Source organism: Maylandia zebra, linkage group LG15 (assembly GCF_041146795.1).
Source record: "Maylandia zebra isolate NMK-2024a linkage group LG15, Mzebra_GT3a, whole genome shotgun sequence".
Lineage (NCBI taxonomy): Eukaryota > Metazoa > Chordata > Actinopteri > Cichliformes > Cichlidae > Maylandia > Maylandia zebra.
In genome coordinates, this window is record NC_135181.1 from 36,863,678 (window position 1) to 36,887,743 (window position 24,066).

General features: G+C 41.6%; 1 protein-coding gene across 18 annotated transcripts in view; it reads left to right on the top strand.

The window, feature by feature from the left end:
- The window catches only part of ptprsa (protein tyrosine phosphatase receptor type Sa), a 231,861-nt gene that overhangs the window by 187,570 nt on the left and 20,225 nt on the right, over positions 1 to 24,066 (top strand). For 9 of the 18 annotated variants that reach the window (XM_076874371.1, XM_004562015.3, XM_076874367.1 and 6 more), the window contains 7 exons: positions 1,370 to 1,381; positions 1,699 to 1,814; positions 8,481 to 8,528; positions 12,161 to 12,258; positions 14,563 to 14,686; positions 17,394 to 17,569; positions 20,109 to 20,228. In XM_076874371.1, coding sequence (XP_076730486.1) covers positions 1,370 to 1,381; positions 1,699 to 1,814; positions 8,481 to 8,528; positions 12,161 to 12,258; positions 14,563 to 14,686; positions 17,394 to 17,569; positions 20,109 to 20,228 — 694 coding nt within the window. The remainder of the gene's footprint in view (positions 1 to 1,369; positions 1,382 to 1,698; positions 1,815 to 8,480; positions 8,529 to 12,160; positions 12,259 to 14,562; positions 14,687 to 17,393; positions 17,570 to 20,108; positions 20,229 to 24,066) is intronic. The other 9 variants (XM_076874368.1, XM_076874372.1, XM_024799373.2 and 6 more) reach the window with 3 other exon arrangements.

A 24,066-nucleotide genomic window follows, 5' to 3' on the forward strand; every position in this document is an offset into this window, starting at 1 on the left:
AGATGGTGCTCGACTAGTAGAAAGAATTTGTCAGTCAGTAGATGTCAAAAGTGTTTATTCACAGCGAGTATAGGAAGGGTGATAAATTCAAGGGAACAATAAAATAAAGATGTGGTGCCAAAAGTAGACCTTGGTAAAGCATTCATCCAAAATGTGTTGCTTCGTTTGTTGTTGATGTTGGTTAATAGAACGTGGACAGGGCTGTTGTCATCATGAAAGGGACAGGATAGAAATGTTCTATCACAGGACTGGAGTGAGTCTAGTAAGCGTGCCACTGCCCTCCCTCTAAATAGACACAAACCATGAAACCAGTATGATCTCTACCACATAAAAACCATATGCATTATAGAGGAGTGCAGCTATCATGTTACGGTATCATAACTAAAGGTTTTTCCTACATATTGTCAGAGTCTGGATGTGAAATTAGAACTGCGAATTCTAGTGTTCAAGCACTTTTTCCAGTGTTGCCTAAGTTACCCAATAATAATGTTAGTAATGACTAAACTACTAGATTAAAAACTGGGTGATCTTTTTTTTTTTTTTTTACTGTAGTGGAGATCAAACTTGCCTTTAAAGCCCAACACCTCTGCTCCTCTGAGTCAAGACTAAGTGAACTCTCTGTAGCTTCGAGCTTTGGAAGATGCACATGCAGTCAGTATATCGCCCTTTTTTACTGTTAGCTGCACATATTTGCCTCGGGGGCTGCAAATCCAAACAGAACAATGTTGCAAGAGGTTGCCCTACATACCAGGAAAGATCCCTGAATTATCTAGAAGGGGGTAGGACTGGTGTGAGAAGCATGAGCAGGGCTCGCTACTGTCAGATGATCCGTGACTATCTGACCTTGGTTTACCTCCATCTTGAATGGTTAGAGGGAGAGTAACATCTCTCCTTGAATCTCTCTCTTTTTTCTCTTCTCTTTCACTCCACCTCACTCTCCCATCTCCCCCATCTCTCCATGGTGAATAGTGTTTCCCAGGACTGCCCTTGGCCCTGACATTCCCCTTTCCTATCTGTATCTGCACCCTTCGCACACACACGTACACACACACGCATGCACGCACACATCCACAGACACGCAAATGCAGGGCTCTCGAATGTATGCGCTTACTTACACATTTCATTGAATACGCACTCATTCCAACTCATTGACACGTGCACACACTTGCACTCATGCACACACCTTCTTCCAATGCTGATGAGCTTTATCTCGCTTTTTTGCGAGCCCAGCAGCGACCCCTGTGAATTTTAAACTGCTCTCTATTGATTTATCTCTCTTCTTGCCTCCCCGTCTCCCTTTCTCCTTGTGTGTTGTGTTTTCACCATCTTTATATATTTATTTGACTCCTATTGCTTTCTCTGGAAACAGCAAACCCGACAGGTAAGGCTTAGTCTTACTTAGATTTAATGCATTTTTCAAGACAAAATAGCTTGTCTCAGCACAAAATGGCCTTAATTAGTGAGAGTGAAGGAGACTTGTTCATACGCGATACATGTTACCAGCTTCACAGTCCGTGATTTTGCTTCACTCTTAGCTTTTCTGACCGACTGAGCTACCAATCAGTCAGAGTTACTGAGTAGATAGTGAGGATGGGATCTCTTGTGCTGGATCAAGTGTGCATTAAAGTTTTTCTTTTTCTTTTGTCTTTTTTTGTACGTCTTCCCCTCTTCCTTCTTTATGTTTGACTTACTGTCCAGCCACAAAAGAAAAGAGTCGGAGCCACGCACAAAATGTCTGCTGAACAACGCAGACATTACACCCCATCACCCCACAGACCCCGTGGAGGTGAGGCGCATCAACTTCCAAACTCCAGGTAAGGCAAAAGGTGCATTACACTCTGAATGAAGAACAGGAAGCTCATTCATCTCATTCTAAAATTGTAGAGCAACAAAGGATTGGAAGAAGTTTCTTTTTCAAATAAAATTAATGGAGGCTGTAAAGGAGGTTTAATCCAAAAAAGATCTCACGGGCTGCATACATGTGTGAATCTGGAGAAGACCTTTCATATTGTTGCACAATTACAATTCAGAGAGAAAACCTTTCATGAAAGCAGAATATAAATATATGGTTATGCATTAATACACTTTACGTGTGTCGTGACAGCAGATTGTTACACTTACACCCACATGTGCTACTCCAAAATGATTGCATATGTGCTTTTGCGTACACCCTGTCTGAGTCCCCCCATATCATTGTGTTTGACATAATTTGCCATCATAACAGCCTGTAGGCTATAAGCATGTGTTTGCCATATCCCCATTAACCGCTGATGAATAAGAAAGAGTTTGAAATTTTGTGCATTGTCAGGCCTGTCTTTTTTATACCCTGGCTTTCTACGTGGTTTTATCTTTTTTTCAAAAACGTCTCAAAGACTTTAGAGTCAGACCTGTTACATATCGTCAACTTTTCTTTATTATCAGGTGTGTTTCCAGAACCACTCAAAACTGCTGTAATTAAACCTATACTAAAAAAGGACAATCTTGACAAGACACAAATGAACAACTGCCGGCCAATCTCGAATCTCCCGTTTTTAAGTAAGATCATTTGAAAAGCAGTTTCTCAACAGCTCAATTACTTCTTAAAACAGAATAACTGCTATGATGCCTTCCAGTCAGGTTTTAGACTGAACCACAGCACTGAAACCGCTCTGACCAAAGTGTTTAATGACATATGTCTGAACACAGACAGTGGAACAATGTCAGTCTTAGTTTTACTGGATCTCAGTGCAGCATTTGATACAGTTGACCACAACATATTACTCAAACGACTGGAGAACTGGACAGGTCTTTCAGGAACTGTACTAAACTGGTTCAAAACATACTTAGAAAACAGGAAATACTTTGTATCAATAGGTAACTTCACATCTGAGCAGACAAGTATCACATGTGGAGTTCCCCAAGGTTCCATCTTGGGACCCCTTCTGTTTAACATTTACATGCTCCCACTGGCACAGATTATAAAGAACAACAAAATAAACTATCATAGCTATGCAGATGACACACAAATATATATCACAATGTCACCAGGAGACCGAGGCCCTGTACAGGCTCTTGGTAAATGCATTGAGGAAATCAATGACTGGTTGTGCCACAATTTTCTCCAGCTAAACAAAAACAAAACTGAAGTAATAGTCTTTGGCGCCAAAGAAAAACGATTACAGGTCACCAGAGAACTTCAATCCATACATCTAAAAACCACAAACCAGGCGAGAAATTTGGGTGTAGTGATGGATGCAGACCTAAACTTAGAAAAACACATTAAGACAATAACAAAATCAGCTTACTATCACCTCAAGAATATTTCAAGGATAAAAGATCTGATGTCTCAACAGGACCTGGAAAAACTAGTCCATGCATTCATCTTTAGTAGGCTTGATTAGTGTAACAGCATCTTTACAGGTCTACCTAAAAAATCAGTCAGACAACTACAGCTCATTCAGAACTCTGCTGCTCGAGTCCTCACTAAGACCAAAAAAGTGGACCACATCAGTCCAGCACTGAGGTCTTTACACTGGCTGCCTGTCCGTCAGAGGATAGACTTTAAAGTTCTGATGCTGGTCTATAAAGCTCTAAATGGTTTAGGACCAAAATACATCAGTGACCTCCTGACCCAGTATGAACCTTCCAGATCCCTCAGGTCACCTGGATCCTGTTTTTTATCAATTCCCAGAGTCAGAACCAGACATGGAGAAGCTGCATTCAGCTTTTGTGCTCCATATATCTGGAACAAACTCCCAGAAAGCCTCAGATCAGCTAAAACACTCAGTTTATTTAAATCCAGGTTGAAGACTCACCTGTTCTCAGCTGCATTTGAATAAAGCACCAAATCCGCACTGTTTTACTTTAAGCTTAAATTTCCAAACTTACATTCTAACTACTGATTTTATCTACTGTTCCTTTTTTTTTTCATTTTAAATCATGCTTTTTATTTGTTTTTGTTTTTTAATGTTTCTGTAAAGCACTTTGAATCACCTTGCTGTTGAATTGTGCTATATAAATTAACTTGCCTTGCCTTATTTCTGATGATCATCTGCGCTAAAGTCTGGTTTCTCCAGCCATAGCTTTCTGACATCTTTCCCCTGGCTTTCATTCAGATTGATTTTCTGTTTGTTTGCCTTTTTTTTTATCATCAAGCCTCCTGTAATTTGACCACACTGACATCTACGGTTTGTTGACTCTGGTCTTAGCCGCAGTGGAAGTGTTTTTCTTATGCTGTCTTCTTGTTTCAGTTAAGTTTCAGTGTCCAGTTACAAGCTGTGGTGTGCAAAGAAAAAAAAATGCAGTTGGCACATCTGTCGGCCAGTTACCTTCCAAATGTATTGTAGCATAAAAGCTCGCTATGTATCTAAGTAGCCTTTGTACAGATTGGTCCAAACAAACAGCTAATAAGGGAGACAATTCTCCATAAGTAGAATAAACACACCCAACCTAGTTTCTGCTTGTTTCTTTTCTTTTATTTCTTCGTTTATTTTTTTTGCCTGCCGTCTTTCTGTCTTCGAGCCGGGATGTTTTTTTGGAAATCCATCTGTCATCCATGGCCAGTCTCTGCTCCATCAAAAGGCTCAGATTTCAAAATAAAGCATTTCTCTTCAGCCCGGACATGCCGCCTTGAGTTTGTATCTTCGAAGGAAAGAGAGATTTCTTTACATCAGAGGACAGAGAAGCAAGGAGACTCACAGAGACACTTACAGAGAAATGCTACTGTTCCCATCTTTATCTTGCTTGGCATTCAGAGTCCTATCAGAGGTTTCTGTAACCACAATGTTATAGTGGCCGCTCTTACGTTTTGAGATTTTCTCCTGTGCTTACCGCTGTCCTTCAGCCTTCCTTAAATAACAGTCACTCTCATTACAAATGCTTGCCCTCTTTTATACAACAGTCACCAGTATATGTTAAGACTTGTCTTTATACTCGACGAGCATTCTCATTCCACAGCCTCGCCGTTGTTCCGCAGAATTGGACGCTGTTGTTATCTCCGCACCCGGGGAATTTAATTTAAATGGACATTTTAGCCCAATTAAGTGGGCCGGTGAGCATTTGTGAACATCCCCATCAGCTAATAGCGACCATTGTTCAAATGAGCATACTCCCCGTGCAGTTATCCAAGGCCTCTCCAATCCAGCCGAGCATATGCCGTGTCGGCAATGTGTGCTCGCTGACCCCTAGTGCTGAGGAACATAAAATATGTTTTTGATTAGCCTTCCAACAGGCATCATGTTTCAGAGAGAGTGCGCACATCTTGTGTGTTTGTGCACGCCTGTCCATGTATGCTTAAAAGCCTGTAGGTGATATGACAGCCTCACAATGACATCCCATAACTCCTTGGGGCACAGAGTGACTTGTTTTGTCATTAACTTCCATTGTGCCTAGGGTTTAATTGGCAAATGGGGCCAAAGTAATGAAGCATCACGACTCGGTGGATATCTACTGTCTATCTGCAGCTAAGCCCTCCCTTTCGCCCAGAGTGCTCGCTTTTTTTTCTTCATCATTTTATTCTTTGTCTACTCTTCTTTATATTAAAGTTAAAGCTTTTTTCCTACAATAGTTAATGATTATCACAACGCTCCAACTAGCAATAAAGAAATAATTAAATGTACTTATAATAAACATTTTCATGTGATGAGTTCGATTTCCCGAGGGTCATATGGGGTATGATCAAAATGTTCTGTGACTGCGGCAACATGATTTGAATTTGACCACCATCCCTCAGCGTTATCTGAAGTCCTTTGGCTGTGACACACTGCCTCCAATGCAGCTGCCATGCTTGGAACACTTTCTGAACGCATTCTTCAGTGCATCACACTGTTCTGCTGCTGCAGCCCTGATGTCCTGATGTAGCACTCAATTGTAATTGCACCACATTTCAGGACCTTTGCACTCAATGTCTTCCATTAGACCCATCATGAGTAGAAGTTGAACTCAGCACACAACCCAGTAAATTTTGGAAAAAATAAACAGCAACCCTCCTCCTGGTCGTGATCCTAAACTTGTATTCCCTCTTGGGTCTTGGAAACTGTGGACTCTTCTCTTTTTAAAACTCCTGTTTAGTCATTAGGTTGCTGATGAAAATGATCACAACTTTAACGTGAAGGTGCTAAAAAGTGGCCGAAAAGGCTTGTACCGGGCACCCCGTGCTGATTGGACTTGGCACCTCTTGCATCGACATGACCGTGCCATGCTCTTGATGTCAGCAGCGATGGAACTTTTCCATTTAATGAAAAATCCAAAACAATCTTGCAGCAAACGCAGCCCCAGACCATCACACTACCACTACCATGTTTCAATGTAGGTGTTGTGTTCTTTTTATGAAACGCTGTGCTAGCTTTACACCAGACATTACGCGACTCAGACTTCCCAAAAAGTTCACGTTTTGTCTCGTTAGTCCGCAAAATATTTTCCCAAAAGTCTTCATCAAGATTTTTTTTTGACAAATGCGAGACAGGCCTGTGTTCTTTTTGTTCATTATGGATGCTACTTTTGCCCAGTCTCTTTTATAATGTTGAATAATGAACACTGTCCTTAATTTGGGCAAGTGAGGTGCAAATTAGATGTTGAGTTCTTTTGTGACTTCCTGGATGAGTCGTCACTGTGCTCTTAGAGTAATTTTGGTGAGCCAGTCGCTTCTGGGACACTTCATTCTGTTTTCTCCATTTGTGGATAATGGCTCTCATTGTGGTTCACTGGAGTCACGAAGCCTTAGAAATAGCTTCGTAACCCTTTCCAGACTGATAGATGCCAATGGCTTTGTTTCTCAGTTGTTTCTTTAAACCCTGGCACAATGTGTTGCTTTTTCAGATCTTTTAGCCTACCTCACTTTGTCAGACAAATTCTTTTTATTTATTGATTCAGCATGTCTAGCAGTAATCAAGTCTTGTTGTGGCTGTTAAAACTGAAATCAGCTTTCCAAAAACTGTTGTTATTCACAGTAAATTTATGATCTATCAAGGTTTTTGTGAGGGTGCAATTCCTTTCTTACATATTTGTCTAATATTGAAAGTCATTTGGTTATCTAGAACGTGCGAGTGTGACAAATATGTAACAAAAGAAAACCTCTGCATACAGCATATAAAATAATACATATGTTCTTCACTATATTTATCTACAAAAGAAGCATCACTCTCACGTCACAACAACTTGAACGGCCAAGTCCTCCCGTTCACAGTTCTGTGGAAACACACACATAACACACACTTCCGTATGAACATAATCAGACATGCCTGTACTTTCTTCATGCTGTGATGAATGACGTTTAGAGACAGCGGTTCAGATAACCACCCACTAGGTTTAATTAGTCATTGTCACAAATCAATTAGGGAGAGGGGGATGTTCAATGTCTTCATCTCACTGCGCTCCTTTTGCATCACTGCAGTGACGTCTTGTCTCCTATAGACGTCAATGTAAAGCCATGAATGCTTGTTTTTGCAGCTATATTTTGGAGACTCAAGCGTAACTGTTTGTTTTTGTTTTCGTTAATAAAATCCCGCTTTAGCCTGTAAGTCTTCTAATCTTGTTTCCGTTCCATTAATTTCTCACTTCTTACACGTGAAGCTGAACATAATATCTCGATTCAGTTGGATAAAACTTGCCATCTTTGTATTACGCGATCGACCCTGTCACTCTGATGACAGCTTTCAGCCTGTGCAAAATCTATTTTTCTTTGCTTGATGGGCAGGTTGGACACATCCCATCACATGCCATCTCTTGGCCACATGTCCTGTTAATACTGTCACAGATGGCTCCTTTCTGCTTGAACGGTCGGGGACACCTGTGTCTACACGGACGTAATATCGGCCGGCTGGAGCCCCGGAGGATTTCTACTCTGGAGCAGATAAGATTTTGAACCGTCACCACCCTCCTCGGAGCTCTGACTCCCATCAGCTCCGGCTCCACAGCTGTCAGCCAAGAATGCGGACACTTTTCCACGCCTTTCACTCCTGGTGCTTTGGCATGAAGCCACAAACAAAGGAACCTTTCAGAGTTAGTTTTCACCAGCAAACATAAGCTGTTTTTCCCTTCTCTGTCTTCCTCACAGTCCTCCGGATGGGGCCTTTCCAACTGCTGTTTATAAAGGCTTAAATATAGCAAATCAATTTTCTTATCGCTGATCTCTATAGCCGCTGATATGGGGGTTGGCAGACGAAATTTTTCCACGGGCCCACAGAGGCTGACACCCTCAGCCAACCAGTCGGCCCCCAAGTGGGAATCTGGCACTGACTGCTAATTGGTGGTGGACGGGAAGTTGTGTTAAGATTTGGAAATGTTTGCCCTACTTTATCACGTCTGTGTGTCAGTTTGGCCTGAAAACTGAAATAACATAATTTAGGCCACCCTGTGGGATGAACTGAGGTAATATTACCCTTGTGTTTTACTTCATGCCCTTGTGTTATGTTGCACATTTCATATTTTCTGTTAACATGGCATTTTGTGTTGCATTACAGCCTTTTTGAAACCATTTCCTTTATGTCTGCTGTCCTTCACAGATTCTGGTCTAAGCAGTCCTCAGAGTGAAGCAGATTTTGACTATGAAAGTTAGTCACTATGCTCTCAGAGTTTGCGTACCAGCTTTCTTTATATACGTATGGTTTTTGTGTGTGTGTGTGTGTTTTATTTTGTTTTAGGTATTTGAGCACCGCTTGCCTCAATTTCCAAATACATCATTTGCATTTGTTTGTTTTTTCACATGATGCAGCAAAATTTGAGCACTAATTAATTTTATGTTTGTTTCTATTGGTCCACTAGGGTGTGTTTTTTCTTTTTCTTTTTTTTTCCCTTTAATTGGATCACAATATTCACTCGGGCTGTTGGCTGTGCATTAATCTACCATGCATAAATAACCTGTGCGATCACTTCCGCTCATGTATAGCTGGTTAATAAGTGGAGGTTTTTTTCCCAAATACAACTTGTGTTATTCCTTTTTCTCTTCCTCCCAATCCTTACCTCCAAGCTGTTGTTCTCCCGTCTCCCTCCTCCTTCACCACCACTGCTCCATTTCCATTCTGAACCAACGGGGTCTTTTTCTGTGCTCAGAGATAACAAGCAGAATTAATTAAAGCAGTGGCAAACAATGGCTCGACATTTGATCACCCCCTCTCCTGCTCACCACAAAAGAATCACCCGAAAGAAAAAAAAGGAGTTTCTGGTTTTTACTCTTCCCCCAGTTTTCCCTCTTTATTTTCTTTGCTTATCCACAGGCAGACGTCGACTCTTTAAAATGGAAATACGCGACATCATAAATAGGCTTTTGGAAAGACCGGCTTGGCTTTTCGAAAAGAATGATTATATTTCTCAGGCATATCGACTGCAGATCAGGAGACTGGAAGTGTGTAATTAGATGTTTTTTTGTGACGTGTGTTTACTAATCACTATGTTGATTACAGCGGGAGAAAAATAGGATAGTAGATAGATAGGGGGGGGAAAAAGCTTTGGGATTGAGCGTTGTGGGAGAGAGGGGGCTGACTGCTTCAGAGTTAGGTTAAGAAAGAACAGCAATTCGCCCTTGATTGACTTTGCTTGGGTAAGCTTAACAGTCAAGTTTAGCTTAGAAGCTAAATATTTTCTGGGAAATAACATTGCAGCGCGCCTTCAGGTGTGGTAGATTCATTTGTTTGGAGCATAAAGCACGTAGTTTATATTAAATTTAATAGCAAAATGAGGCACCAAAAAGCAAACAGTACTAATTATGCTGATCAAACAAATTGAATTGCATATTTACATCAGGCTCTTATATAAGCCTTCTGCAAATAAGTGCTTCTTACCTCCTCCAGTTGAGGTAAACAAATGCCCTGGTCACTTTTTTTTTTTTTAAGAAAAACTGTAAAAGGATAACACACACACACACAAATTGGGATACGTGCACATGAAAAGAAAACTACACACACCACGCGTGCACAAACCCCAACACAAACAGTCTTTGATCTCCCCTCAAACAACCTCTTGCTCTTGTTTTCCCAAAGAGAAGTAAGGGCCCCTCGTTTGAACACATTTACTTATTTCACTCATAGCGTCTGATAGGGTTTTCCTTTGAAAGCGAGGCTAATAAACTGACAACCAAATTTCATTTTTCATCTTCTTTTTCCTTTTTTTTCTCCTTCCTTGATATCCATCGTAATGAATTCTTACAGCAGAAGCCGTTAATAACCTCGGCTCATTCCAAAGCGCCGCCGCAGAGCTTTGTTATCTCACTGAGAAAACTCAAGTATGAATAAACAAACAGTTCTGCTATTACCCGACAAGGTTTCCTTAAGGTTTGCAATTAACATGCTTAATTGAAACACAAACTCAACATGGGCTTTAAGAATAGGGGGAAACTATTAAGTTTGTCATTTAAGTGGTTTGCATTTTTTGTAAAGTAGACTGTTAATACGGCATGTCCGTGTCTGTGCCCAGAAGATGCCACGGCGTCCATTTGTCTCATGTGTACATTGTAATCTTTATGTACTTGAGACTGCCACATTGTTATATCAGTGTAAAATAAATTACCATCACTAATGAATACTGTCAGCACAGAGAGTTGGTTCCCCCCCCCCCAAGCGCAACAAAACACGGGTGACCCCCCGTAACATTGGAGGGGGGTATTAAGCATCGTATAAAAGGGAAAGTTAAGGATGGTTAATGTGATTATGCCGATTTGCATGCCCAATTAACCCTGAATTTTTCTGAGGTGGTGTCAACATTTTGTTGACTTTTGACCTCAATGCTCTGCAGGAAAAGAGGCCTTGTGTTTAAAAATATGGAAGTGCTAAGTATTGCCAGTCGGCGTGCAGGGACAGAGCCACAATCTACAGTTGCGCCATATTCCATTACATGGCCTCAGCATTATGCTTCTAAATGGATTAGCGACTGGAGTGCACAGCAGTGCTGATAATATTATAGTAGCTGCAACACAATATTCAGTGGATATTGAAGCAAGGAGGAAAAAAAAAACACAATTTTCCCCACCCATTTAAAAAAGCTTGTACTTTTAGTGAATGCCTTGGGATAAAAAGCAGTAGGATTTTTGGGGAGGGGTGGAAGTGTATGTTGGACTGCCTGTTTTTGGTATTGGAAGGTACCGTTGGGGTATTCGTCATTGAGATAGTGTTCGGCTAATGCCGAGCAAAGCGGCAGATGAAGGAAAAGGCTATCTTTGCACTAGCAGGCTGAAATGGAGCAGCTCTCTGTGTCACTCAGCATCATTCACACTCCTAAACCTTCTGATCCCTCTCACACCTCCCTTCCTATAAGCCCCCCCAGGTCAGGGCTCGATTCTAGAATACGATTTTTATAGAGGCAGCAGTGAAAAGTGGTCGCCGTGCTAACAACGCTGCACAAACAGAGCACTGCAGATTAAGGCTGCGCTAACACCGTGTTTTCCATGTACAGCTAGTGAAAAACAACTAAGTCAACTTAAATTTGAAATGTCCTACTTGATCGAGACCATTCAACGACTCAACAGTATTCCCATTGAGTTGTGAGGTTTTTATTCAAATCATCTCTTGTTGATCGCAGTCGAGCTGAAAGCAAATGTTACTTTTGATTGTCTCTAATGAGGAGTTCAAGGCAATTTTGTCAACATGAGCATTCTGTTGATTGAAAGACCAAAATGGGGGTCTTTGTGATGATTTGTGGGGCTCCTTCGTCTGATCTCTCCATCAAAACCTTTTGTTGTTCCTCTTATGTCACGTTAAACTAATTTCCCAAGCTATCACAATTATTGATGCCTCTGAATGTTTGAGCTATAACTGGCTACGCTCTGCAACTTTTTGTTCCTATTGGTCCACCTGTCCGTCAGCATCGTGATTGCAGTGGGAGTAATTACAATTTGGTCTGCGGGTGTATAACACAACCCTTTCTGGCAAATAATCAATCAGCCCCGCAAGATAAACTTGGCTATTTTTGAGCTCTGGCCTGGTCCAATCAAGTGCGTATAACATCACCAGTCAGCACATTTTTCTTTGCTTTTTTTTTTTACTGTGTGTAACATTCACGATGTCCTGCTCAAGCTTCCTCATCACTAAAACCCATTGTCCCTCGTTATTTAAGCAAAGATCAAAAAACAAGTTACCTGTACTTTAAATGGCATGTGTGAATGTTTAGAACCAGTGTCCCGTGTGCTGTACTGATACACTTTCTTTCCTTTCTTCCCTTGTGTGGAATGTCTCTCTATGTTTTTGGCGAGCAGGTATGATGAATCATCCTCCTATCCCTATCTCAGAGCTGGCTGAACACACAGAACTTCTCAAGGCCAACGACAACCTCAAACTCTCCCAGGAATATGAGGTGGGTGGGCCAACGATTCAAACGTGAAAGTTGCCTTACGGTGTTGATTTCTGTCCAATTGTGTTTTCATTGGGGGGAAAAAAGGACAGTCTCATCTGGTATGCTCTAGTGTCGCGTGCTTCTTCTTTTGAATTCTTTCTTTTCTGCTTGTTTTGCGTATGTGCGTGTTGTAGCTGGTGTTACTTGAGCAATTACAGTGTTTACAACAAGTATCTCATACATTAGCAGCCTCCACATGGCAAAGAAAGACCTCTGCTAATGTGATTTTGGGAAAAGCGCACACTGGCACTCAGGCTTTAACATGGTATGTGTGGGAGTGTGTGTATGTTTGTGTGCAGAGGGGATAACTGAGCTGTCTGAGCTCTGAGACTGCAGCGGTTATAAATGACACCAGAGTTGATTAGAAATCAGGAGCGCTGAATCAGCTCTCGTTTGCATACAAGCAATATCCCCTCCCCACCATCCCTAAATCACTGTGCCTGTCGTCTCGCTGCACACCAGGCTAAGGTGGGAAGCGGGTACACCAGCACAGATTGCCGTCATCATGCCCGCTGGTGGATGTTGGCGGATAACGACTTTTAATAGCAATCCTGTATTTCTTGGGTATCTATTATTCATAAATCCACATCCGGGCTATATACCAAATGGACAAGCTTGTTCCGTTCTGCAGGGGAAGAGAGACGAGAAACGTGACGCCAAAGTTGACGCTTTGATGCAACTTCAACTTCTAATTACTTGGTTTTGAGAGAGCCTTAAACCACCAGCTCATCTCTGTCTTCTCTCCCTCGGTCCGCCTGCCCCTTTCGCACAACCACCCCCCAGGAAAAATAAATGACCAAATTAAATAGAGAAGTGTAATTTTAATTTTGTTATTTTCTTGATGAATGGCTGCTCGTGCCGGCGCCCCGGCTTGCCAAGCACAGCTCTACAGGGCTTTGACTGATTGGTTTTTAGCCAGGCGGGATGTGCGAGCGGAGGAAAAAATGGAGGGGAAGAGGGCAGAGAGGAGAGAAGGGAGAGAGAGATGAGGTGGAGAAGTTTTGGTTAATGATGAGGATTCAGCGAGGGGAGAGAAAGCGGGAGAGTGGAGATGAAGAGAAGATAATCTCAAGTACAAACGGAAGCGAGGAAGGCAAACCGCGGCGCTGCGTGATGACACTGAAGCCGCAGAGTTTATCTGTCTGCTGTCAGGCGCTCAGGAGGCGTCGTCCTGCCAAGCCTGTCACGTGGACACGAGCTGTCATTCATCTTCAGCCATCATCACGGTAAAAAGGAGGAGAAACGGGGAGAAATTCTAGTTTTACAAGAGAAAATATTTTGCCGATTTTTTTTAAATTTACAAATTTCTTAAATGTCATTTGTGGAAAAAAATATTGAAATGTGAAATACACGGATGTTGTTTGAAGGTTTTTGCACTGAGGGAGAGTTGGGAGTTTTTTTTAAGAGAGAAATGACCCCAATCTTTTTATGCAGACATGAATACTCACACTTAGTCGGTCATAAGATGATCTGAAAGGAAAAATATAGGGAGTGGGAGAGGTGGAGGACTCTTTAATAGTAAACTTCAGAGAGAACACAGTAGATAAAAAGTGGAAGAGTTTGAAGATGGAGCCGTGCTGATAAGGAAAACGGGGATGTCGAAAAAGGCTAGAGAAGGGGGGAAAAAAGCCAGATGAGGCTAAAACAGAGGGAATCTCTCATTGCTGTAATGATTGCGTGCTGATTGCATGTTAAATTAGGTTTCCAATTGGACTCAGTTTCAGCTTCAGTCTCTCTTTCTCTCGCTCTCTCCAGGCCCAACTGCAAATATCATTCAAGCCTCCATCCCCATGCCAACACGGCACCAGACGCCTATGAGCAAACATCGGCTCATAATGGAATACTTAATTATCCTGGCGAGGGAGCGGAATAGTTATCTAGAATTCTCGTATTTTTAAAGAGACGGCTGAATTTGTCTTTCACCCAAGTGTTGAGGCTCATTCCACGAGTCTCCTGTCAAAGGGGGAAGAGCCGTCGCCTTTATCAATATTGTTATTTGTCATTATGCACCCCCGCGCATTAATGATCTTGATAAAGTACCGCGTGCGGCTGCTGTATCAGAACCAGTCGGCGTGCAGATTGTAATGATACCGTGTTCTTCTTTCTCTCAGGGAAATCAACCTTTCTATCTCTCCCTCCCCCATCTTCCGCTCTTCTTTCTGTGATAGCACGGAGGTTGTATTGTTATTACTCAGCTTCTCTCGTGGCTCCTTTTGATTGCTTCCTTACATGTGCATGTTCTGCCTGTCTCTGCACCCCCGTCAGTCTATTGATCCAGGCCAGCAGTTCACCTGGGAGCACTCCAACCTGGAGGTGAACAAGCCCAAGAATCGTTACGCCAACGTCATCGCCTACGACCACTCACGTGTCATCCTGGCTCCCATAGAGGGTAAGTTTCAGCCTCATGCTCCGCACATCTTCGCCACCTCTGACATGAGCTCGTATCGCTGCTGTTTGATAAGTGCTCACACAGATTCAGCGTAAGTTATCAGTAAAAAAGCAGAATATGTTAAATAATCAGCCGAGTGGAAAGGTGTTTCTTATTGCAGTGTGGATTTAAATGGGATAGATTAGCAATTTAATCCGTCGGGACAAAACTTGACTAGATTATGGAACGGGATTAGGGCCACTGAAAAATATAGAGGGAGATATTTTTTGGGTCAGGACTTTTTTCTCGCTTTCAACTCATACGTTTGTAAACATAATTGTTTATCCACCAGTTTGCACAGGTGCTTTAATGCTGAAATACAAATACAGTTAATATTTTTCAATGGATTTGCCAAACTCCAGTTGTTTACTGAACAGCAGATTTGGTTTTAATGATTGAAACACATCACATCCTTAGGGGTTAATAAAATATTCTGATTCTGAATTTTAAAGAAGTCCACTGTGCCGGCTCAAGTTTGGGTATAAAAAATGTTGAATTCAGTCATTTTTATCTTTAAACCTGTTCTTTTTTTTTTCTACAGATTTCTAAGTATTGTGAAATACTTATCTAATAAACGTGTGAAGCACCATATATGCTTACTGTATAACTTCTATGTAGAAAAGGAAGAAAAGTGAAATGTGCTGATTTTTAAACTCTGGACATTTTTCCAGCTCAGCTTGCTACTGACCAGCTAAGCAGTTTACAGAGGCAAATTGGGGGGTGAGGCAAGGACTCTTTATAGCTCATCTTTAGGCCAAGCGCTTAGATCTCACACTCAAACCGAGTCGGAAGTTAAACCAGTGTTTTCAGTGTCCCATTTGTCTCATCACATCTACGCCCCTGTCTTGACTTCCCTCTAGCTGCCTATAGACACGGTGGTGAGAATCTCAGAGCCAGAAAAATTCTTTCTCTGACTCCTAAATCTCAAGGGACATTGTCAGAGGTAGTCACCCTTCACTGCTGACATTGTTCTGGCTTTGCATCACCAGAAGAGCTGCCGACTCCTTCACAGTAATGCCAAACTCTCTGCTCCAGAGTCCTCTCCTTTTGTGTGAAATAACTGCTCGGGCTAGATTTCGGTATCTTGCAGTAGTCAGTCCAATTTTAGGGTGCAGCAACATGCATAACAAAATTATCCCAGGGAAATAAAATGCCTCGTCCATAAATACATAAATTAATCAAGTCTGAAATTTCTATTTTACACTGCAGTGATTTTGCTATTAGTCGCAGCAGTAGAACAATTCATGCACGCCACCATTCTCTGTTCACTTAGCTATGACTAAAGCCAAGGCAGCCCAGTCAAATTGTGCAACGTGGTATCCGTTTTAATGACATTTGACTTTCTTTTCTCTTCTTTACTTCGATTCTTTGTTCTTTCTTTTCGTCTTCTCACCCTCCCTGCTCTTTCTGCCTCTCGCTCGGTCTCTCCCTTCCTCTGTATATTACATCCTTCCTCTCCGCCCAGGCCGTAGCCCTCACCGAGTCGCCTCTTTTAAACGAGTCCGGTCGAGTTTTTCATTGTTTGTTGCTTGAGCGAAGAGATGTCAGATGTCAAAGAGACATGAGTCTCCGACACACAGATGCTGTCACGCCGAAGCCTCTTCTCAAATGGAGAGATTGTAGAAGTTGGTAAATGAAGATGGGTGATGCTCTGCCTTATCACTGCCAGACGCTCGATGTAAGACACTCCAATCACAAGATAATCCTGTTAACATTTAAAGCATTTTGTCCTTTAGTGACTCCTTTTTAAACTCAAGGGCACCTTGACTTGTGAGCACATTTACACAATCCTGTGCATTAAAAACATTTCAGATCCTTCTAGCTAGATTTAGTAGGACTGGTGTATATCACAGCATGGTAGCAGGCTCAGGGGGACTGAAGCTAAATCTACCTCGTAGCTATGTTGGCTGAAAAGCTGTTTTACTTTCCACTATCTTCCATCATCTTTTTGGTCTGTTGTGGTGGTAAACACGATATCTACGGGAACCTGGAAAGAGCCACAAACGTAGAAAAGAAAAATGATAGAATATTGTGACAGATGTGTTGAATTAATTTAAAAGCGCACAAAAATCTGGTTTGTGATCATTACAGATGGGAGAACTGCAAAAGGCATAATTAGCTGTTAATAAAAACATAGTAAATTGCTAATAGATGCACAATACTGCATGAATTAAGCTTCGTAATGCAAAAAAATAAAAGAGAACCTCAGTGTAGAAAGCTGCTTACACTTCAGTGGTGTAATAAGTAAATTATTAAAACTCAATAAATATGTATTAGTAACATAATAAATTACAAGTGAGTAAAGGCTTTTATTATCATCAGGTGATAATACCCCTTTCCTGACAAGTTTCTTAGAAGCTGACGTGGTCGACAGCATATTGAAAGACATTGCCACTGTAGTTTGGACAGTTTGGGAAATGTTACGGGAATTCAGCCAAATTCCAAATTCTGGTCTTCACATTTACACGTACTCCTTCCTTGGCTGGGAACTGTGTCAGTGCGTGTGACAACTGGGATTTACTGAGGCAGATGGCGTGATAATAATTGTGTTAATGAAAAAGTCTGATAAATGAGGTTTGGAAAAAGAATAATAAAGGAAAAGCCATCAAAGGTACACGTTCCATCTTTTAATCTCTGTTTTTTTTTTCCTCTATCTGCCTACGTGTAGGTATAACAGGCAGCGATTACATCAACGCTAACTACATTGATGGCTACAGGAAGCAGAATGCTTACATTGCCACCCAAGGACCTTTACCAGAGACATTTGGAGACTTCTGGAGGATGGTGTGGGAACAGAGAGCAGCCACTATTGTCATGATGACTCGGCTGGAAGAGAAGTCGCGGGTAGGTCCACTCGGCATATCTGGGCTGCTTTTCTGTACGCTTCTTTTTAAACCCCCAACCTTACAAATCGCTTGAAAATGATGTTTTCTTTTAAATAAGCCTTGGAATCAAATCAGTGCATTACACAACCAAGTACAACAACCAGCTGCTGAAAATGGCACAGCTTTACATTGATTTCCCAGTTGCATAACTGAACTCCATTGGTAGGCAATCAGACTTCATTTTCTTGGGATAGATTGCTTTCAGAGAACTGTAGATATTTGAATGGGGTGGTTAAAGCAACTGGGGAGGCTGATAAAGCAGAGCTAACTCAAAGACACTCTACCTGCGCACATCTGATAAGTAAGGCTGCGTATCCACTGGGAGTACCTTCACAGGCTTAGCTCTGTTTTCTCTCCTTATTTGCAGCAGAAACCACAAGCTGTTGCATGTCCCAGAGAGCATAGAGAGTTGTTGAACTTAGACTGCTTAGTGCAGGAAGCTCAAATGAAATTTTAAGAACGGGAGTGCTAGAGTGCTGTAGAGTATTTGCAGTACCTGCGACCAGTCTCTCCTACAGCCATCTGTTGATTGTAGAATATAGAGAGAAAACGATCCAGAGAGAACAGTGGCTTAGATTCAGGAAGCTCAGCATCCTGTTTTTGTAATGTGTGAAGGAACTGGGTCCTAGCTTAGAAATGACAAATAAGACTACATTAAAGAAAACCTTAAATATTTGGCGGTGGGGGAATAGCGTTCAACGCAGTTTATGATAATCACTGCTGCAAATGAGACTGCACCTGTCATTTATTTGGTACACATTATGGGATATCAGCAGTTGAGACACTGCATCTCTAAGAATAAGAGAGGAGACTAACATTTAAGTACGTGCAGTTGCATAAACTTGCCCAGGCAATATATTTTGCTGATAAAATGTAACTTTATCCCATTAGCTCTAAAACACCATTATGTTTCATTGCACTTAAAATGGGAGTGGGGTGAGTGTGGTGTTTGGTAGTGGGTTTTTTTTTCATGTTTGGAATAGTAATGTAACAGTTGCTCTTTGCATTGTTACATTGTTGCTGATCACGCCCATCCCTTTGTGATCATGGTGCTTTCAGCAGGATAACGCGCATAATAATGTCATAAAGCTCAAATCATCTCAACGTGACAGTTCACTGTCCTCAAATGCTCTCCACAGTCACCACTTCACAAATCAATAGATCACCTTTGGGATGCATGAAAGATTCACATGGTGGCTGTGCAGCCATGATGATCTGCATGATGCTGTTATGTCAGTGTGGCCCGCAATCTCTGAGGAATGTTTCCAGCACCTTGTTGAATCCATGCCCTAAGAAATTGGGCCAGTTATACAGGCAGCAGGGTGCCCAACACCATACTAGCATGATGTTCCTATTAAAGTGACCAGTGGGTGCATGTATAATAATCCACTAATGTAATAATAATTCACTTGGAAGTTTAGCTAGAAATCATCCTGCTGCATGATGAATACTTTTAATAAATTTTTTTACATTTTGTTCTCATGCTTCTGTGATTCTTACCATTTTCAGTGCAGGACCTTTTCCTGTAAAGGATTTTTTTTTCTCACAGTGGATTGATACTTTTACTTAAGTGAGTCCGCCGTGATAATATTTAGTCCTCTCGAGGAGTCGACTTGTCTAAATGTCAAAAAGCCAACCATGATGTTTCGTGCTGTCGAGTCAAACCTGTGTCAACATCAGGCTCACTCACCCCAGGTGTCTCCACTCATTTTCCCTTTCTCCGTCCTCTTTTGAATTGTTTACCTACCTTCCATCCTGACATGCGCATTCCACTCCTGTCAAACGTGATCAGGGTTAGCGGGTGCTGGAGCTCGAGTGTCAGCTCGACCAGGAAATGGGAGAGAAAACTGGAGAGCAGCGTCTCCCTCACAAGCTGTCACATCTGATCTGATGTCCGCTGGCACATCACACCCCATATTGAATGAATCTTTATTAGGTGGACTGACGTGGTTTGTGTGCTTGTGTGTAGTGCCACAGGACTAGAAAAAATTTAACAGTCACAACAAATCAAGGGTTTGCTCTAAAAAGTGTTTTGTTTTGTTTTGTTTTTTTCCTTAATAAACTTTTAAAAAGTGTCCAGGTTTCCGTATGAAGATTTGAAATTATAGCAGCTGTGATTATGGAAAGTCATCAAGTTCCCGAGATTTCAATTACATTCCTTGTGTTTCACATTACTGTTGAATATGTTTTGTTTTAAGAAAAAGGCAAGGAAGGAAGCAGGCTGGATTTGTGTGAGGTTGGTAAAGTTATGCAGTGAGATTGGAGTCGCTGTGACAGGCACATCTGTTCAGTGTGCATAATGTTGTTTCTCAGATGTGAATTATAGAGAAGCTGCCCCGGTGTTTCTGTCACCACTGCACTGTTTCAGTCCAAAGGAGAGCTTGCTGCGAGAGCACGCCATGATACGAATAAATGTGATTTAAAAAATGTCCTAACCGTGCCTTTTTATGTCCGTGAGGTTTTTCATGCTGTAGCTAATGCCTCTCTTTCTCTCCCAGATTAAGTGTGATCAATACTGGCCAAGTCGAGGTACAGAGACCTACGGTATGACCCAAGTGACCCTTTTGGACACGATAGAATTGGCCACTTTCTGCGTGCGCACTTTCTCTTTGCACAAGGTAAGATGGTTCCTCACATTGTTCGCCTACACACTACTATTTGTACTCCTGTCTTATGTTTGATAAACAGTACTTGTCCATTCAAAAGTGATGTGCAAACATGTCCAAGCAAATGAATTACAGCCATTATCTTAAATGGTTCAAAAAATGAATAGCAGCGTCCTCATAAATGTCTTTTCAGCAAAGAGAGTGATAGTCCAGAGGACACGCCTTGTAGAAATACAAGCACAAGGTCTGCATAAACATTGAAAATATTGGTATAAACCACATGGTATTTTTCTGCTTAAAGTGAAGATATGTACAAATAAAACCCTTTGTTTCTATTGTCCTCCCAGTCCAGCCCTTTTTACCTTGCACAGCTCTCTCGCTCTCCTCAATAGATCATCTGTTTATGTGCATCTGCCAAATTGGAGCACTTAGGTAAAGTGAGCAGAAGAGAAACTCAATATACATAATTGGCAGACTGCTCTCATGCTTCTGTGCACGCACACACAGCCCTGCACAGATATTCAGAGCTATGCTCACTGCAAAGACTGCAATCTCAAAAACGAGGGAAAAAAAGCGGGGGAAATATTTATTCAAATGAAAAATGATCATAACAGGATAATCTTACTTACCTAGCTTTTAAAAACAAGTAAAAAAAAAAAAACATGATCGCATTGAACAGACTGTTTTGTTTTTATCAAATTTGGCAAGTAATAGCATAGTTGTCTTCAAATAACACTATATGTTTATATGCTAAAAGCAGAAGAGCTACATCAGAAGCTGTGGGACCCGTGCCTTGATACAAAGAAGCAATCTTAAATATCTTTATCGATACGTCTGAAAAGCTACTGGGGAGGTTGACAGAAAAAATGATAGTATTTGAACAAATATCCATTAACCATTATGATCTTGTTATAATAACAAATCCTGACTAAAAATAGATGTGCTTTTACCACAAATCTCCTGCTTAAAGGGGCATGAAGAGTCCATTTAGATATGTGACTCTTCATATGTGATTCAATTATGACAGAGCAATGTAACGGTGTATTAATTTCCCAAATAAGATATTACTCCAGTAATCATCTGCGTTGACTTTAAAAGGCAGAAAGGTTTGTTGTGTACTGTTAGTGGCAGGAACACGCGACTGTTTCATTCATATCAATATGTGAAAGGGATGCTTAAAGAAACTGTTTTTATAATCACGTTTTTGTTTTTATAATTTTATAATAGTAAAATGCTCTAAAATAAGAGGGGAGGCATAGTGTGTATTCCCTCTAATTAAGATATTTCATATGACGTATTGCAGTGCACTTTCTCCATGTGAATGAGCACATTCTCAAGACAGATTTTGCACATCCAAGCTTGCATTCATGCTTTTGCACAAATATCGGAAATGCTACATGCATAAATATGATGCCACACACAAACCAGTGTATTATTACCGCACCAGCACACATACATTACATGCACCCTGTTCTCACTCGCAGCCCTATCACAGAACCTGCAAAGACAGGTTCTGTGATAGGAGCTGAACCAGCCACTGGAAGGATTAGACATTTCCAGAATTTTCCTTTTGCCAAGATTACACCAGTGTTAAGTCACTGTTGACTTTTTTTTTTTTTACCTGAATTGTCAATGGAACAATGGATGCTGAGGCAAACCAGTGACAGTAAAGATAGCAACGTATCAGCAGCCGTGGCGCTTTAAAGCTGGTTGACCTTCAGGGCCATTTACATTCTGCCGCTCTCAGCCTCTATCACACCCGCCGGTGCTTTCTTCTTTTTTCTGCTCACCCTCTTCCCTCTTGCTTATACCTGAAGCCATTGCCGGGATTTCTCACTGAGCTGTTTTCACTTTGTTGAATTTGTGTGAAGAATCAGGTGGCAGAGGCACACAGACAAACACACGGCACATTCACAAAGCAGCTGCTGTGGTACATATCTATATGTATGTGTATCCTACAGTGACGCAGGATTGTGTCCGCTGATAAATTCTTGACAAAAAAAAAAAGACTTTAAAACCAGCAGCCAGGTAGCAGTCGTATTCATCCTGTCTTCCAACTCCAGAAATGGGGAATGTCCAAAAAAAAGGAAAACAAGAAGTAGGTCAGTTTGCTTTTAATTACCACACTCATTTATTCATTTATTCAGCAAGGAAAAATTCCCTCTGTCAGGCAAGTAGAAGCACTTCACTGAAATGCAAACAGTGCCTACATTAGAGGATCTTCTGTGAGGAGGGGGAAGCGGACAGGAAGATGCGAGGCTGATCTTTCTCTCAGTCTCTTTCTTCTTGTCCTTCACAAAATTCTTCCTCTGGATCCCAGTTTTGATGCCTCAATAGTGGATTTTATGACAGGAGCTGTCAAACGGGTGTGTAATATGAGTGTTTGCCGCTTGTATCATGTCCCGAGTGTTCTCAGCAACAACAATGAGTACATGAGCACACGCACATCAGTGCTGATCAGCATGAAAATGATATCTACTACAACAACGAGTTCAAACTGTGTAAAATCATGATCAAAAGAAAGAAAAAGATTTCCCAAAAACTGCAAAGCCCATTTTGTAAATGAGAGCGGATTTAAACAGCTGTAAAATGTTTAAATATACGCTTATTTTATTTAATGTGATGCCAGCGACACATTTCAAAACAAAATCGTGACAGGGGCATGTTTACCACTGGTTTGCATCACCTCTTTCTTTTTTTAACAACACTGAGCTCTCAAAACTGCAGCTCAGCCCGCAAACACAAACATGTTTTCCCATTCTTGCTTGAGAGGATGGGTTTTGAGCCTCTCAAAATGTTCTGCAATAATAAGATGTTCACAGCATGCCGCATGCGGCTCATCCACATCGAAAGGAGCGAGTTCAGGTGGTTCTGGCATCTGACAAGGATGCCTCCTGGGTGAGGTGTTTTGCCCCACCGGGATGAGGCCACGGGGCAGACCCAGGACACGCTGGAGAGATTATATCTCTCGGCTGGCCTGGGAGCACCTTGGTGGATAAGCTGGAGGAGGTGGCTGGGGAGAGGGAGGTCTTGGCTTCTCTGCTTAGGTTGCTGCCCGGATAAGCAGAAGAAGATGGATGGATGGACGGACTGCATTTCCTGTGTCCGTAATGTCCATGCGCTTTAATGAACACCCAAACCCCTTTAAAGGACATCAGTGATAAGTGATCAGAATTTCTAAGTTTATACTGTAGCTGGTTTTCAGCTTTGTCCCTTTTTAATGTATTTTGTACTGGAGACTATGAAAGCGGCACATTCTTTGCAGTATTACACTGCAATTACACTGACACTTAGTCTTGTGTTACTGAGTTATTCTTAAACTGCTAAAAAACCTACTCACAAACTCCAGTGGATGCTTCTATTAAACCCAGTTATATTTATGACCATTTTCAGGACCCTTGTTTCAACTTTTTTTGAATTTTTTCCACTTTCAGTCTTTGATATTTTGTCTCTGTGTTGTACAACTAAACTAAACTAAACTGGCATAGTGCAGAAAAGTAGACAGAGGAAAAACAGATGCCAAGCCTCGGTCTGGTTTAAATGCCTAGGAATAAAAATGAGTTTTCAAGCGGCTCTTGAAGATGTCGAGTGTTGCTGAGGTGCTCATTTCAAGGGCGCGGGCTGTTTCAAAGTTCAGGGGCATCTACAGAGAAGGCCAGGTCTCCTCTATGCTTTAATCTGCTTCACAGTAAGACCAGAAGCATCTGGTCAGCTGATCTCAATGATCATTTCAGAGAATGTGTAGTTAAAACATCCAAAAACAGGGGAAATACGAGCTCGCTTGCAGGTGCCTGTCAGGACTTGAGCTGCTGCATTTTGGTTGCAGAGGAGAACGCAGCGCCTGGCCGAT